Genomic DNA, 16,137 nt, shown 5'->3' with positions numbered 1-16,137 from the left:
TCATGTACAGTTAAGTAATGTTACAATCCAGGGTGCACTGAACTAACCCTGATTCTCCATTACAATATGTTACTGGCTCTTACATCTGAAACTAGGATCAAAAGCAATGTCAGCTACTGGGCGAAGAGGAGATGGATGGTAACACAATTCTTACAGCATGTTGAGCGTGTACCTACTCTTGTTACATGGCCTCATAGGAAAAGGTTAAATTCCTTTTGGAAGGAGCAAATGAGCTTGTTGAAAGGTAGGGACACTTGTCCTGAAGAAACTTTTTGTATATGATAGGCTTAAATCTCCTTCTTTCATTTCATAACTTTTCCGACTTCACGTGCCAGAAAGATAGCCTTTGTTCTTTGAAGTGAAATACAAATGACTGTTTCTGGGCGGATGCTGCTGCTCACAAAAGCAAGATTGCACAAACTAATTCCCTTAAGTTTAGATAATAAAATGATGTAATGCAAGTTGTAACTTAAAATGTTTAACTTAATTTTTTTTTTGTTTAATTAACTACTAAGGAAAACTGTGGGTGGTGCTTTTAGACTAATGTTATTGATTCTGAATTAATTTCCTTTTTAACTCTATGAAGACAATTGTAGTTTCATTATGTTTTCTTTTCTCTCTGCTCTGACTCAGGGAAGTACAGGAAACAGGTTCGGAATGTGACTCCTTAAATTCATCCATTGGAAGAAAACAGTCTCCTCCAGCAAGTCTTGAGATGTACCAGACAATTTCTCCTCAGAAAGTATCACCAGAAGAATTTTCACTGGAGGAATCATCTACGGGAGACTCCTCTTCTCTGACTGCAGATGTTTCTAGGGGCTCTCCTGACTGCGTAGGCATGGCAGAAACTAAGAGCATGATCTTTAGTCCTGCAAGCAAAGTTTATAATGGAATCCTGGAGAAGTCTTGCAGCATGAACCAGCTTTCAACTGGGATCCCCGTCCCAAAGCCTCGTCACACCTCGTGCTCCTCGACCGGCAGTGACAGCAAACCCAGCCATGAAGCTGCTTCTGTCCCCAGGATAAGCAGCATCCCACAGGACCTCTACCAGAATGGTGAAAAAAATAAAAAGCCATCAAAAATAAAAAACCTCTTTAAGAAGAAGTGTAAGTGAGGTGGGCAGAAGAGAACCTATAGTAATATTATGAGAACTCTGTTTTTTAAATCTTTAGGAATGTAATTCCATTTGAGCATCCCAGAGTGGATGCCCCAATGGAATACTCTGTAGGTCACCTATATTTAATGACTGTACTGTCAACGGTTGTGCCAGCTGTCAATGAGAAATCATTAAAACGTTCAGACAGTTTACATCCATTTCTGCCTATTTATTTCTTTATTTTTTTAGGTTGTCTTTTTCAGCTTTTTTTTTTTTTTTTTACTTTGATTTGTTGAACTTTTTAAAGTTTATTCATAAACCATTTTTAAGCCGCTCTGGACTCCTAAGCTTTAATGGACTAGTAAGCCTTCCTGGGCTTGCCAAAGTTTCTTGTTTACTGGAGCATCTTCCTATCTTTCCATAGAAGTAGGACATTTATCTACTGGACTTTAAGGAAAATAAAAGAAGTAGAACTAAATGAATTGCACTACTATTTTACAGACTGGAACAGTCTCTGCAAGTGAAACTGAAAGACTTGTATTTGACTGAGAAGATGAATCTTTTCACTTTTAGATCTTTTGGGGTTTTTAAGTAAAATTTAGCATTTCTAATTGACTTGATTTCTGGAAATGGAAATGTCATGCTTTTATTATGGGGAGCTTTGTTAGATGCATTTATTATTAGAATGGTTCAAGTCCTGCTGTAAAGATCATTTTTTTCCCAGGACTTTCACTGTGATTTTAATTCACTGCAGGCTGTATGAGAAACAAACAAAAAAAAAAAGAAAAAAAGAAAAAAAAAGAAAATAATAAATTACCAAGAGAACAGGCTCTTGATTCCTTATGCAAGATGGTTGTGAAACTTCACTGAAGACTGAAAAAATTCACCTCTGAAAATGAGGAGGGGGAATAGTAGCTTTTGTTTACAGATTGACAGACAATGGACATTTGGGTTGTGAAAGTTTGTACTGTGGTAAAGATAATAAATTGGAAACATTATTGTGCTTGGGAATGTTCCAATTCTAGCTGATGCTTGTTTCAGACATGTTTCAGAGGTCCTGTTAATTGGAAGCTGTCGTAGGCTACATTGCTTATGCTTATTGCTGTGTATAAGTTATTATATTTTTTGAATTAGCTATTATTGTCTTAATGTCCTCCTTTTGTAAGATTTCATACACTTTATTTTTGTATAGTTTGAAGATTTAGCTGTTCAGAGATGTCTGAAGTAAATGGTATAATTTTATAATGCATACTGTTATACTAACTCATAATTTTAGATATAAAGATAGATATAAAGGTGAGATGACATGCTTCAGATAAAAGAAATTTTTGTGAAGCTTTTTTAGGGAGAGGTGAAATTACTGTGAGATAACAAGGAAGCCTTCTTAGGGTAGCAGTAGCTAGGTGTTCAAAACCATATTTTTATTTTTTTTTTTAACAGTTGGAGACAAGAAATATATGGCTTAAGCAACAGTGCCTTTTATTCAGTTTGAAAATATTAATATACTGAGCAGGAATTTCTTCTGAGGTACATTCCAAGGAAATATCTCTTGCTCTAGTCAACAGAAGCAGTTTACCCAGTGATGACTAAACAGTCTCAGATCTTCCACAGGGGTGTTCTCATTGCCTCAGGAGCAGGTGCCACCGCCAGGGACTTGTGACTGGGGGCTCACTTCTTGCCACTATGTATGTGATGTACTGTGTGAAAGAATTATTCACAGACTGCCTACATTTTTTCTAGTAAGGAGCCTTCAAAACCTGTAGCTAATTGAAATCAAATGATATGTGTCTTTTCTATCATTTTCTATTTAGGTTTCACTGTACCTACCCAATGCGTTTGTTCTCTCCTCAAGAAGTGGTGGTGATTTTAACAGATTGACTGTGATTAGTGACATGGCTGAAAGAGAAGGGTTATAAAATGGGGTGGAGACCTTGCATTTGCAAGCACTTTACATGTCCTGGTACCTTGGTTAATTCCTTAAGAGAACAGAAATAATCCAGAGTTTTGTTGTCTAACAGAGACTGATTGTAGGCCATCTATGCAGAAAATCATGGGACAAATCAATTCTTTGATAAAGTTTGGCGAAGAAAAAATTAGTGGAATAGAAAATAATGAGAACATAATATTGTTCCATTATTCTCTGAATCATCAGATTGACCAGCTGTAGCTTCAAAATAAAGCAATTGCAAGGTAGCAATGGTCTCTTTGAACAAAGATTCTGCACTCTGTACATGGCAGACAGCAAAAAGCAGTGATGAAAAAAGACTTGTGCCGAAGAACCACCTCGATGCTGAGCCTTCCAGAGCTGTAGCTTAAACCCTGATGGAGTACTTGAACATCTACAAAGGGAACAATTACTTTTATGCAAGTAGGGAACTTCCTGTGCCTCCCAAACAACATGGAGAAGACTACTACCAGAAAAACCTTGGTGCACTTGAGAAGGCCATAGCAATAATTGAGTTTAAAATAAGATCTGGGGCTGGATAGTAGATCTTGGTGTGAGGTTTGAGTAACTCTGTCTCTATCATTACCAAAAAAGATGAAGTGGCATTTTGGTACTGGAGAGTAAACATTTACACATGGAGAAAAAGCTGGTACTGAGTAGTAGAAGGGCAGCACTTCTTAATTCTGATATCAAAACTCAAATGTTGAGAAGCCAGAACAGACAAATTCAGTTTTCTGTAGTAAGTGTAGCTAAAAGTGAAATAGAGGAGGTATTGAGCTCTTTATTGGCTGAGAGTTAGTGCTAAGTATATTTTTAAAAAAACAATTTAACTATTTTCTGGTAAAAATACTTCTTTGTACTGTGCAAACAAATCAGATAAGATTATCATAGTGGTAGATTTTAGCTTCAAAATGGCAAACCTTTGGAGCACAGACAACTCTCAACTCAGTGCATCACTGGCTGTAACTTTATAGCTGCTTTTTAATAGAGAACAAAAAGCTTAAATGAATACAATCAGAAGTGGTGAATATTATATGTTGGAGGACAAACAAATTCTACCTTAATGTGGTTTATTTTTTATTATTTTAATAGCCACTTGCATTTCTAGCCATTTAAATTTGTCCACAATGTAAGTGGCCTCCATGGCTCCTCCTGCAGAAATCCCCATCTTTAAATGGTTCGAGTCTTGTTGCTGAGGGATGCTGAGAGCACTGGCTCTGAGGCAGATCTTCACTGGCAGTCATCAAATCCAGTCTTAGCATTGAAGTACCTGGCACACATCTGTTATGAAATAACAGGAAACTGAATCTCACATCCAGATCGAAGAATGAGACCATGTGCCTCAGAAGGTTCTCTGTTCCATTTGCTGCCAGTGTGACTTGAACGTGCTGGCAGTCAGTGAGTGCAGCCAGCATTCCAACCACCAGGATTCATAGGGAGTATCAGTCACTTGAGACAGTCAGCTAGTGTCATTAGAGATTGGTTTGTGGGGTTTTATTTTGTTTGTTTGTTTTGGGTGGTTTTTTGCTTTTTTTAGCTAAAATCCATGTTCTGTTTTTAATTATCTGGTATTTCAGAAGATGAGGTTCTTTGCTATTCAAATGTTTTGTTAGAGTACTTTGTCAGGACAGCAGCTTCTTTGTGGAAATTGCCTAGAAGACTTCTTCCTGTTTAAGGTTGCTGTTTAAGTCACTTGTAAAATGAAGAGGTGTCAAATGTAAGGTTCTATATAAAGAAGGAAAAAAAATCCCAGTTCTTCCAAAACGAAACAAATACAAACCTTTCCACAATTCTTACTAAAGCTACGTGACACTTGATTAGCATAAAAGTTTTGGGAAAGGCATTTTGGTTACCATGGGGAATGCTTTTTACCATCTTATGGTGGGCTTAGAGATAAAACCAGCTGATGGCATTTGCATTTTTTGGTTTTTCATTTTGGTTGGTTCCCCTCCATCCCTCATCCCCACAGCTCAGTGATGGAACTTAAAATTGTTCATTGGCAGTTCCAGGCATATGTCAACTTTTCTTCCCCCACTGGTACCTAGGTAGTGGATTACCCTCTGCTTCCTGAAGGGCAGTTTGCTGAAAGAGGAAAAATTCTCAATTGTCATCCAAGTAGTAATGTTAGAGTAAGAATGTGATTCCTTGTTTGGAAGCCTAGAAGATGATGAAGCCAAGAATACTTGATTTCAGTTTTCTTACGATATTTATGGATGCCAGCTGGAGTTAGGCAGTAATTTACACTTGATTAAAAGCCTAAAAAGATAACACTAATTAGAAATTAAAGCTTTCAAGATTTTGCCTTTTGCTTCCCAAAATATGGGAACATGGCTTGCACAGCCGGGAGATGAGCTGATTAGTATTTCTTTTATCACCAGCTTTTAGAGTTTCAGGATAGTTTCATTCTGTTTCCATGATACATTGCTGGAGAGGGATTGCTACCTTACTTTCATAAATATTTTTTTCCCCATTCAATTACAAGCATATTTTTGAGCAATGAAGAATGTAAATTATTTTTTTAAAAAAGCCAAATACAGGAATTACTAATTCTTGGACCTCTTGTCTATTTGCTTATCTCCTTGTGCAACAGGTTAAGTTGGATGAACACATTTTTCTAATCTGTTCCAGTTGCTCTTGCTATAGGGGTGTGTTAATATCTCATTCTTGAACCACTGCTCCAAATTGCTTGTAGGCATTTTAACCTGGATGCTGCATCTTCATGATTCATGGTGAAGCCCCCTATGCCTGGTTGAGTCTAAGTGCTGCTAACATTTTCTGCTAATGGCACAGATGTTGGGACAACTAATAACCAAAAATTGCCTGCAGAGTTTGGCTGCCTGACAGTGTAGATGTTTAGGTGACTGTTCTTTGAGGCTTCATTAGCAGTTCAGATGTGTCATTCAGGTATTCAACAGGTAGTTTTTGCTTCCAGCCCAGTACAGATGGTGCTTTTTCTGGCTCTCCACTTAGTCTTCTGTTACATAAACAGAATGCACCAATTGATAAAAGTGGTAACAATATCAAATGTTAAACTATTATTCCTGGGTGCTCTTGCATCTGGCATTGCTGAAGCAGATGTCAGTACTTACCAATCTACTTCAGGCATTCAGAAATAGAGTAGATTTGTGTTATCTTTTGTTTTTCTTTACAACTTTAAATCTCAAATTTTCCAAATTCTGTGTGTGTATTCTGTGTATTTAATGCGTTGCTGAAATGAAAGTGGGAAGGTCGATTTCTGCTTAGATGTTAAGGATTACACATTTGAGCAGGGTAAAAAGAAATGCCTCTTGTTCATTGGAGAGGATGAAAAATGTTTGGTGGCATTTAATCTCCTAAGGAAAACTCACAATTTAGATTGCTGGAGATAAGAGGTACATTCAGTCTCAACACTTTCAGATCAGTAACTTTTTATTCAACATAAAAATCCCACTCTTTTCTTTACATGTACTCTCTAGGGTACATGTAAAGACAGGGTACCTTCTTATTTCTGATTTCTATTCTGTTTTTCACCCAGCATTAAATTTAGTAGTTACAGTACTAACCAGGGTGATTGCCACACCTCAGAGCAGTTTCAGAGAACATTTAGTAGCATGTCTTAATGTCAGTTTTGGTTTAATATGTGCTAAAGACATCTGAATCAAAACTTTGTCCTTCACATTCCTTTTATTTTAATTCAACTCAGTTCTTTGTGATCCCTGTCCTGTTTATGGTTTAGAGCATTACAGGCCTTTTTCAGTTGGGAATTACTAGTAGATAAATGATAAATAGTTGCCTTTTAAAGACTTTGCCACAGTTGGATATTGTAAAAACACTACTGTACTTCAGGTGAATGAGGTGGAGCATAGGCTGGTGTGATTTGTGTATGAGTGGTAAAATTATCCTTTAATTATCCTTTGATTGTTTATTTGTGTCTTAAGTTAATGCTGCACAATTATTTTCAGACTTGAATTCATTTAAAATTAGGGTCAGTATGTCTAACACTACAAAAGTCGGTCTTCAGTTGTCAGCCATCACTCCATTCTTACAGAAATTAATGACAATCTTAAATATTTGTACTAGCTTGTTAGCTTGTTGGGTGGTAATGGATTCTGGTAAGTCTTCAGGTGAAGGCAGAGAACTTCTGAAGTGACCTAGGTAACCTGTGTTCTTTATCAGCTTTCAAACCCATCTCCCAGTAAGATGGAGTCTCCCCAGGGGAATGTAGATGTACTTACTGCTTGGAACTTTGTAGTTAATTATATTTGGCTCTCTAATTCTAATAACTTGCATGTGTGCTATGCTTGCTTGCTTTTCAATAGCTGACAAAATCTATAGGAGATCTTGGGAGTTTGTCTTAAAAAATTGCTGTTATAAAAAATAAAAGACTGACAAGAGGAATCTGTCAGGCTGTGAACTGAATAGAATGAACAAAGAGACCAGCTGTTGTCTAAAAGTATGGTTTAAATAATTCTTAATGAAATGAATTGGGTAGCACATTGTCTGTTTTCACATCGCTCTCCTCCAAGCAACAAATATAATTAGAATACCCTAGACTTCAGCAAGGCTGTTTGGGAGATGTCTTGCCCTGTTTTTATTTTTAATTTAAATAATGTTGAGTTGTAGTGAGTGTTCAGCATATTAATGCCTGACTTAAAAGATTAGCAGAATTTGAATGACTTGCATTGTTTTGTTTAATTACTGCTTTATAAAAATGTAGATACTTGCATAAAGCCCATTGGATCTGGATATGTTTTAATGACATAGCAAGAAGAGGACCAAGACAAGTAAATGTGTGCAAAATTTGAATGTTAAGATGTTTACTGTTCTGGGAAGAGATGTTCTCCATGCAGATTCTGCTCTTCCTCTGCTCTTGGCTTCTGTTTGTTTTCATTAGTTGAACTAAAACAAGAAAGAAAGCCCTCAGACTGACTAGTTTCTGTCTCTAATATATACACTGTACTTGCTTTTAACCTCACCTATTGCATGTTGTTAATGCTGTACACAAATGCATTTGGGGTATTTCTTTGGTGTTGTACAGCATGATGCATTTCATCCCCTTTTCTAGTTTACCTCCCATTAGCTATATATTGCTTTACAACTGGAAAATAACCCTGAATTTGGGGGAATTTAGTCTGTTTGCATATAAAAATCTTTTTTTTTTCTTTCTTTTCTGTGAGTCTTATGAGAAATGTCCTGCTTGGAGAGTCTCAGACAGTATTTTCCTGTGTTTATTCATGTTACTTTGCTTTACTTTATAAGTGAAAATTGATTTTATTGATTTCTGATGTGTTGTTGCACTTAATGTTGAATAAATCTGACTTTCATTTTGAAAAGTGAAACTGTGTTAGTGAAAATGTTATGTAATTTTAATTGATCTTAGCCTGCTCCCTGAGTATATAATTTTTGATTTTTTAAAAAAAAAAATTTATCTTGAGATAAGTTTTCTTGGTTCTTCTTAGGGTTCTGGCCAGTATTTCTTTTTCATGCTGTTATTAAAGCTTGACAGCAATATTACTGTGAAAGGAAAGGTAGAGACCATTTTGTTTGGCAACTAGAGTGCTACACTCAGGTTTGTAAAAGCAGAGTCTTACTGCTTTTGCTTGAAAAATCCTTTCTGAGTTTGGGTTGTTTAACATTTTGAAGATTTGGGATTTTGGGTTTGTGCTGTTTTGTTTTCTTTTCACTCTTTCTTTTCTTTTCCCTTCTGAACAAGCTGAAAAGCCTTTCCAAGTGACTGCTGGAATAATATGTAGCCTTGTGATTTTGAGCATGAGGATTGGTTTGAGAGCTTGTGGCTCTCTACCAGAAAAAAAAAAACAAACCAACAACCCTTGTTGTTGTTTAATATTCCTTTTAACTTGTAGCTCAGAGAAGGAAGAAGCTCAAGAAGAGCTTTTTCAATCAGCTTCTCTTGTAACTAAAAATCCCACTTCTGTGGAGGTGGCAAGATTGTGGTGGGGTAAATCAGTGAGTGACAACACAGGTGAACCACAGGTTCAATATTAATCATGTTTTATCCCTTAAAAATGGATATTGATAATTGAGTCTGTATATAAATTATGTTCAACTGTAGTTATCTAATACAGCCCACTTCAGAAGCAATAATTTAGTGAGTGTGTGTGTGAGTTGGTCACTGGTTTCACTTCAATTTGCCCTTGGTGTTGTTGATTAAACAGTGTTAACAGTTTATCAGTGGGGAAATCATATAGGCTGGCAAAGCCTAAATCAGCATCTTCAGAGAGCTAAATTACTGGGAACCTGCTGTTAATTTCTCCTGCAAATGTTGATTGAGCTATTAAGCACAGCTTATAAGAAACGGCTTATTTTACTGCAAGACTTGGCACCCAAGCAAGTGGAACACAGAGCATTCTAATCCCAAAGGGCATTACTGAGTTTTGGTTAATTAACAGCTTCAGCAAGCTGGAATGCAGTCAGTGAAGTCAGGGTTTGATTTTTTTTTTTCTGATGAACTGCATTTGACTACTATTGAATCAAAGTCCATTGCCTTGCACTGCCAAAACTCAGCTTTTAAACTCACAGTTTTTCCAGTTTCACTGGTGGTGGAATCACTTGTGAAATTCTATAGTATCCTGCTTGCCCTAAGTGAGGTGGAGGATGTGAAATAGGGTTGAAATGGGACAGGTAATCAATCGCCTGTAAGGTCTTTGGGCATTTAGCTGTTCCTAGGCTTCGAGTGTTCCTGGTTGTTTTGGAACATTTTCAGAAAGGTCTATCATATACTCCCTGTTACTTTGAGTGCCTTGTAAGGATGTGCTAAGTATCCACAAATATATCAATACAGTGGGAAATATTTATTTATTCAAGGAATTTATTTGTATTCAAAGAGAAGTTTAGTTGAATTTCTGTGTGCTTAATGTTGCAGTACTTGTCTGTTTCAATCCTTCCTCTTGTACTTCTGTGTTTCAAAGAGGAAGTTAACTATTTAAGTTCTAAATGCCAGGTTTTGTCTGTATTCTAAGAGGTCTCATCTTTCAGCCTATAGCTAGTCATATCCTGGAAGTAATTTCTGAACCTCATGCTGGATTTCCTGTTGTTCTCTTTACTACTAAACTATCCACTCTCCAGTTTTTCTCATCAGTTTTATGCAGAAGATGCTTAGCAATAGAGAAATATTCCAGGGATTGTCACAATTACAGCCTGGGAGTGCAGGCACATGAATAATTGTGTGGATGAAGAAAGAGACAGGGGGCAGGGGCACAGGAGAAGAAGGGATATACCGTGAATTGTTTGTACTCTGCAATGCAGGAGTCTGGAATAATGATTGAAGGTACAAGTTGTGTATGAGGGAAGCTCAAACACAGACTATCTAATTGATATTTGGGACTTTTTCCCCCTTCCTTGCTCGTGCTCTTAAGAAATACACCCTTTTTTAAGGTGTAGATATAAGATCCTAAGGAGGATTGTCAATGGAAATAGTGCTTTGTGTTAAAGGTAAATTCTGCTTTTTGCTCAGTCTCTACTGTGTGTAAATTTTTTGTAGCAATTTTAGATAAGATACTTTGAGAAAGATAAATAAAACATCAGAAATAACATCTGATACACCTCTGGAGATGACATGTCATCTACCAGGAAGACTGCAAGACAGATAAATACCCTAAATATCTACAACAAAAACTCTCAACCAACCAACCAACCGCCCCCACCTTCCAAATTCCCCCAAACCCCATCCATGTTGTGTTTAAAGTATTTTCTTTTTTCAGATTGCTGTTGCCTAGTTGGAGCATATAACAGCCTGGATAGCTGCAGTTTACATTGTCAGAGATTTTGATTAATTTCAGAAGAGACCTAAGAAACACACACAGGGTTTTGATAAAGTTGGCAAAGTTAATGTATCTCCAGTACCTAACAAGCAAAGGGCTTCTGAATGTGAACTTTTCCTAACAAGGTTCCTGTCACTTTGAAGAGTCCTTGCATTCATGCATCTAGACATTGCTTGGCCACAGGCGTGCTTTAAGTCTGTAGTTTCTGCTTTGATGTGTGACTTCTGATTTGTAAACAGTATAAATTCCAAAATTAATATGTAACAGTTAAAAAAGATCCATTTCAAAAACCTCAATTTAGAAACTTCTCATAGAAAAGAATACATCCTTTAAAGACAAGTTTTCTAGTGTAGGCTAACTAAATACAGCAATTAATTGTGGTTTGGTGATTTTTATTTCTTTCAGTCATCTGCTCAACCCATCAGTTGCAGCATTGCCTTCAACATGAAGTTATGTTTTGGAGTGAGTCTGACTTTTGTCTTTGTAATGCAGTGAAAAGTTTCTGCAGTGCAATCTGTGTTCTTCAATGGCCTTGTGCAGCCTCCTAAAGCAGGTCTGGGACACCTCTGCTGCTTTCTTGTTAGCAATGTATCTCCTCATCCTACAGGCAAATCTTAGGCTTTTAATTTTTTTTCAAGGTTTTTTATTGGAGTTTTGCTTTGTTATTGTTATTGATTGGAGTTTTCTGCCTGGAATCCTGCAGTCCAGGCAGGTGTGGCCAGAGCTACTGTGCATTGCCAGTGATCAATGGTGTGTCTGAGAGAGCTGCTGTAGCTACTCAGTACCGCTGCTAATATTAGCCAGAGACAAATATACCAATTGAGGCTCTGCAGGCAGTGGAGAAAATTCTCTAATTTCTACTTAAATCATGCCAATATAAATGAAGGAAAAGCCTTCAAGGAGCTCTAGTTACTGCAGTCTCGAATCAGGTAATTTCCTTGAAAAAAAAAAAGAGTTAATATTTTATTCTTCAATATCCCAAAGTAGTGTGAATGAAAGTGAACATGGTAGTTCTACTTGGAGTTCTTCAAACCCTTTGTGACAGTGCTCATGACATAGCAGCCAAGAATGAAGAAACTAAAAGGAGTAATATGTTTGTGTACTTGATAGGAACAGTGAAGGCACCTTGTTATATATTTTAGTCTTTGTTTTCATTAAGGATGTGCACTAAAAAGTGTACAAGAACAATTAGATTATTAGTTTTGTTAATATCAACTAATTTATCCCATAGAATGCCCTAGATATAGTTTAGATGTGAGGAAAGAGACTTGGCAGCCTGATGTAGGATTTGGTATTGAGCTGCTAATCAACAACTAATGTGCTAATTTGCACATTGGGATTGGATGTGTACTACTGATAAGGACATTTTTAGTGTGGCCAGTTGTGCAAGGTAATCATCAGTTGCTGTGGTAATAATTTCTCTTGTAAAAGCTAACTTTGCTCTTTTTGAATCATCATATTGAGAGATGTAACGTACTGTTCAGCATTAAAGAAGCTAAAGAAAAACACAAATGGGGCTCCTCCACATTTCTGACCAGAATCCTGCTGTTCAGACCCTCATTAGTAACACTGCATGGTAATAATTTCAAAATTATTTTGAGATTCTGTATTTTAAAGATAAAGATCCTGCAGGAGTACTGTGAAAGGGAGCTCCACAAAGGCAGAAATGCCAGCTGGCATTTTCAGTTAAAGGCTATAGACTTCCCCATGCCTTGTTCCTGAGTGTGTAGCAGAGAATACAGTTCTGCTGCTCATGCTCACCATTTTATCTAGAGCTATTGAAATCAAATGTAAGGTCCCCAATAACACATATTCACTCCTTTCTCTAGATTATCTTAAATATGCCCTTAACCAAAATTGTGAAGAGTGTTTGCCCCATACTACTTACTTACATCTGTAGGTAAAGGTGGTGCCTCTTGGTTCAAACCAAGCTGTTCTGAGATTTGCATGGAGATAATTCAGCCTTCCTTGGCACTAATTTGCTGTAGCTATTTTGGATTTGTATCTGCTGTAGTTAAGAATTCTCAGGTGTCCTATTTTCCAGGGGATCTCAGACAAACCTTTATCAAAGAGCTGTGATTGATTTTTTTGTTGCATTACAACCAAACATTAATTTCTTCTTTTGTTCCAGAGAGAGAAGGGGGTGTATGTTATCCGTGTCTTTAAAAGATGCTCTCCATCTCCAAGCACTGTGTAAACTGGCATATGTTAGATTTCAAACATCAGTGGAGAAAGCAGCACTGTAATTCACACATTTTCATTTGACAGTTAGGTCGCAAATATGCTCACATTCAACTTGTTGGTTATTATTGCTGCTCCTTTTCACAAGGGAAATTAGTATTCACATTAGAGGATGACTTCTCTGCAAAGAATTACATAAACTAGGCAGGCAGCTCCATTTCTTAGCTTTTTGTGAAAAAAGCCTTTTACTTTTTACTGTATTCCCTGTCTGGGGGAAGTCAAACATTCATTTAAACAGAAAAGCTTGGAAATTAAACAAATAGTTCTCTCACTTTAGGTGCAGCCTGAGCTCTGCTGAAACATTGGCTGTTTCCTCTTTTTTTCTCCAGGGTTTTGCAGTGGTGAATGACTGTTTTAGTGCTGTGCCCATGAAATAGCACATTCACAATTTTCCTACTGAAGATTTGGGGAAATATGAGTGTCCTACTGGGATGCTTTTCTATATATAAGAAAAGGGGATTTTAGCAGTAAAGGACACCTGCTTTGATCAGTACTGTACTGTAGGGTGTGACTGAAGCAATGGAGAATTTGGGGGACAGAGAATAATAGAAATGGCAGGAATTCAAAGATCACATTGGTATTACTTTTCAGGAAAATACTGTTGGATTATGGGTCTATAGTTGGAAGCCTCCTTGCTCCTTGAATTTTATAGCTTACTGGTATGGACACCAGAAAGATTTATCAACACCTGTGGATTTTAGGTGGGTTTAAAATATTATCCTATCAATTGGAAACACTTGAATAGTGCTCCATTGATATTGCCAGCTTGATATTACAGCTCGTGTAACTTAGCTAGGGGGCTTCTTCCAAATAATGTGTTCCAATTAGGTTATTACTAATGTTTCTGTTGCAGTTCTGCCCCCCCATCTCTGGTTCTATGATATGGTCAGCTTCTTGCTAAGTCCTGCTGGAAGTGCAACTAAAACCTTAATCACTGAATCTTTAATTGCACTTTCTTTCTACAACACTGTAGAACTGGGTTGTAGAAATACACAGAAAATGTCTGTTGTGTATGAATACACAAGGTGCAGTCTCACTGTGGAAGAATATAATTTATTATAACTTACATTCTACACTATTGCCGGTCACTTACCTGTGTTTAATGAAAATGAAGTGATGTGGTGTTTTCCTGCATTTTTTTGTTGATTACACAACAGTAATTTCTTGCTGGGAAGAAGTTTGCTTCATGAACCTTACACAACTTTTTACAGCCCTCTTCATCTTAAGTGGCTCTGGAAATACCTGAGAAAACTACAGGACTTTCAAAGCTGCTTTTAATGAACTGGTAGGACTTTGTTCTTTCTGTTTCAGGAGACAGATAAAGCAGTCCCTGCTGTGGGTGCCCACTGCACCCCAGCTTAGTGTTTGATCTGTCCTGGCTGCTGCTGGCTGTGCTTTGTGTGATTTGAGGGCTGTACCTGATAAGACTCAACCCTGAGCAGCTCAACCAGGTTCTATCTAGATGAAATAGCTACTGCCTAGCATGGCAATATTCACACTAGTGTGACAGGGGAAAAAAACCCCAAACCCCAAAAGCTTCCTTAAAAGAAAATTGACATTGTCTACTTCAAGCTCAACATCAGCTAGTGGGTGTGTGGGATTTTTATATGTATATATATATATATATATATGTATGTATGTATGTACGTATATACATATATACATATGTATGTCTGTAGAAAAAAATAGATGGCTAAGTATTTACATAAATTTCCACTAATACCTTAGAGCAATGAATCTTTCAAGTGAAAAATTCAGTTGTTTTCTATTGTCACTTTGAAGTGAGAGATTTCTTTTGTCTTCTGGCCCTTCAAAGGTGAGTGTTGGCAAAGATGTGCCTTTAGATCTTTGCTCTAATAAATATAAATAGATAACATAATACATTTAGCTAAGCTACAGAAGCTGAAATCTAGTTCTCATTGTCACTTATTTGTTTTGTGACTTTTAATTAGACAGTTCAATTGTTTGGTAAAATAAAGGCAATAGTGACTGGCTTCTTGCGAGGGGTTGAATGAAGGTTAAGCTTCTGTTAATTAAAAGTACTATACCAGATTAAGGGATAGAACTTCTGAGAGCTAAGCATTTTTGTCTTGCAAAGAAAAGTGGTGATTTTCCAAAGCTGCATTAAACTCTCCTCTGTCGTTCAAGATACTGTAACCTATTCAAATTTTAGAGGGTGGGGGGCGTGGGGAGGAGTGAATGAAAAGTAAAATGAAAATCCAGGAAAGAGTATATTATTAAAAGCAGGTTTCACCTTCCTTCATCTTAAACAGGGACTTTCATAAAGTGACATGATGGGGGAATGGAAAAGATACAAAAGTATTGAGAATGTAAAACCTAAGTGGTATGAAAATATCAAAAATACTTTCAGTAGTGCTCTCAATGTATTTCACATCTGTATTCTAGCTGTTTGAAAACCCTGTATATGTTAATGGAGTGCACACAAATAGGAGAGAGGAATGTTCAAGCTTATCCCCTCATTTCTGCTCATTAGCTGACAACATTAACATTAGTATTCTGCTAGAGCATAGTCCCTGTTTCTGTAGTTTGTGTTTCCATTCTGGAAAAAGTCTTGCAGCTTGTCTTAGTTGGAATCCAATGCTCTCAGTGAGCCCTCCTAGTTTATCAAAAGTGTTCTGAGCTCTTACTGTGGGTGAGACGTCTGCAGGTTTAACCTGCTGGTGGATTGCAGTTAGTAGATGAGAATGTCTGACAGTCTCTGATTTCTTTCTGTATGTTGAGTTTTAAACATATTGGGGGAAAGTCAGTTTCTTTTTTTTTCTTTTTAAAATAATTATTTCAGTGTTATTCAGTCACCAGAACATGGGTCACAGTGTCACAGAACCTTTAGAATCAGAGGGAACCACTGGGGACTGTCTAATCTAACACCCCTGCTGAATGCAGGGTTACCTACAGCAGGTTGTTCAGGACTACATTCAGTTTGGTTTTGTGTATCTCCACAGATGGAGATTCCACAGTATTTTTTGTGCTGGGATTGCTCCTGTTCATCTCTGCTGTGTGTCTGTACTGGGGAGTGCAGGGCTGGTCCCAGCACCTATGTTGTGTATCACCACTGGAAGTATCATCTGTTCAAT

At 37.2% G+C, this 16,137-nt stretch overlaps 1 protein-coding gene across 1 annotated transcript in view; it reads left to right on the top strand.

The window, feature by feature from the left end:
• STIM2 (stromal interaction molecule 2) overlaps nt 1–2,343 on the top strand; it is a 63,953-nt gene extending 61,610 nt beyond the window's left edge. The window contains exon 12 of the mRNA XM_054294300.1: nt 634–2,343. Coding sequence (XP_054150275.1) covers nt 634–1,114 — 481 coding nt within the window. The 3' untranslated portion in view covers nt 1,115–2,343. The remainder of the gene's footprint in view (nt 1–633) is intronic.
• The last annotated feature ends 13,794 nt before the right edge of the window (nt 2,344–16,137 follow it).

The sequence above is a fragment of the Melozone crissalis genome, unplaced genomic scaffold, assembly GCF_028551555.1.
Source record: "Melozone crissalis strain CALT ecotype California unplaced genomic scaffold, PUWL_Pcris_2 ptg000006l_1, whole genome shotgun sequence".
Lineage (NCBI taxonomy): Eukaryota > Metazoa > Chordata > Aves > Passeriformes > Passerellidae > Melozone > Melozone crissalis.
Note: the sequence above shows the minus strand (reverse complement) of the source record. Positions and strands in the feature narration are given on the sequence as shown.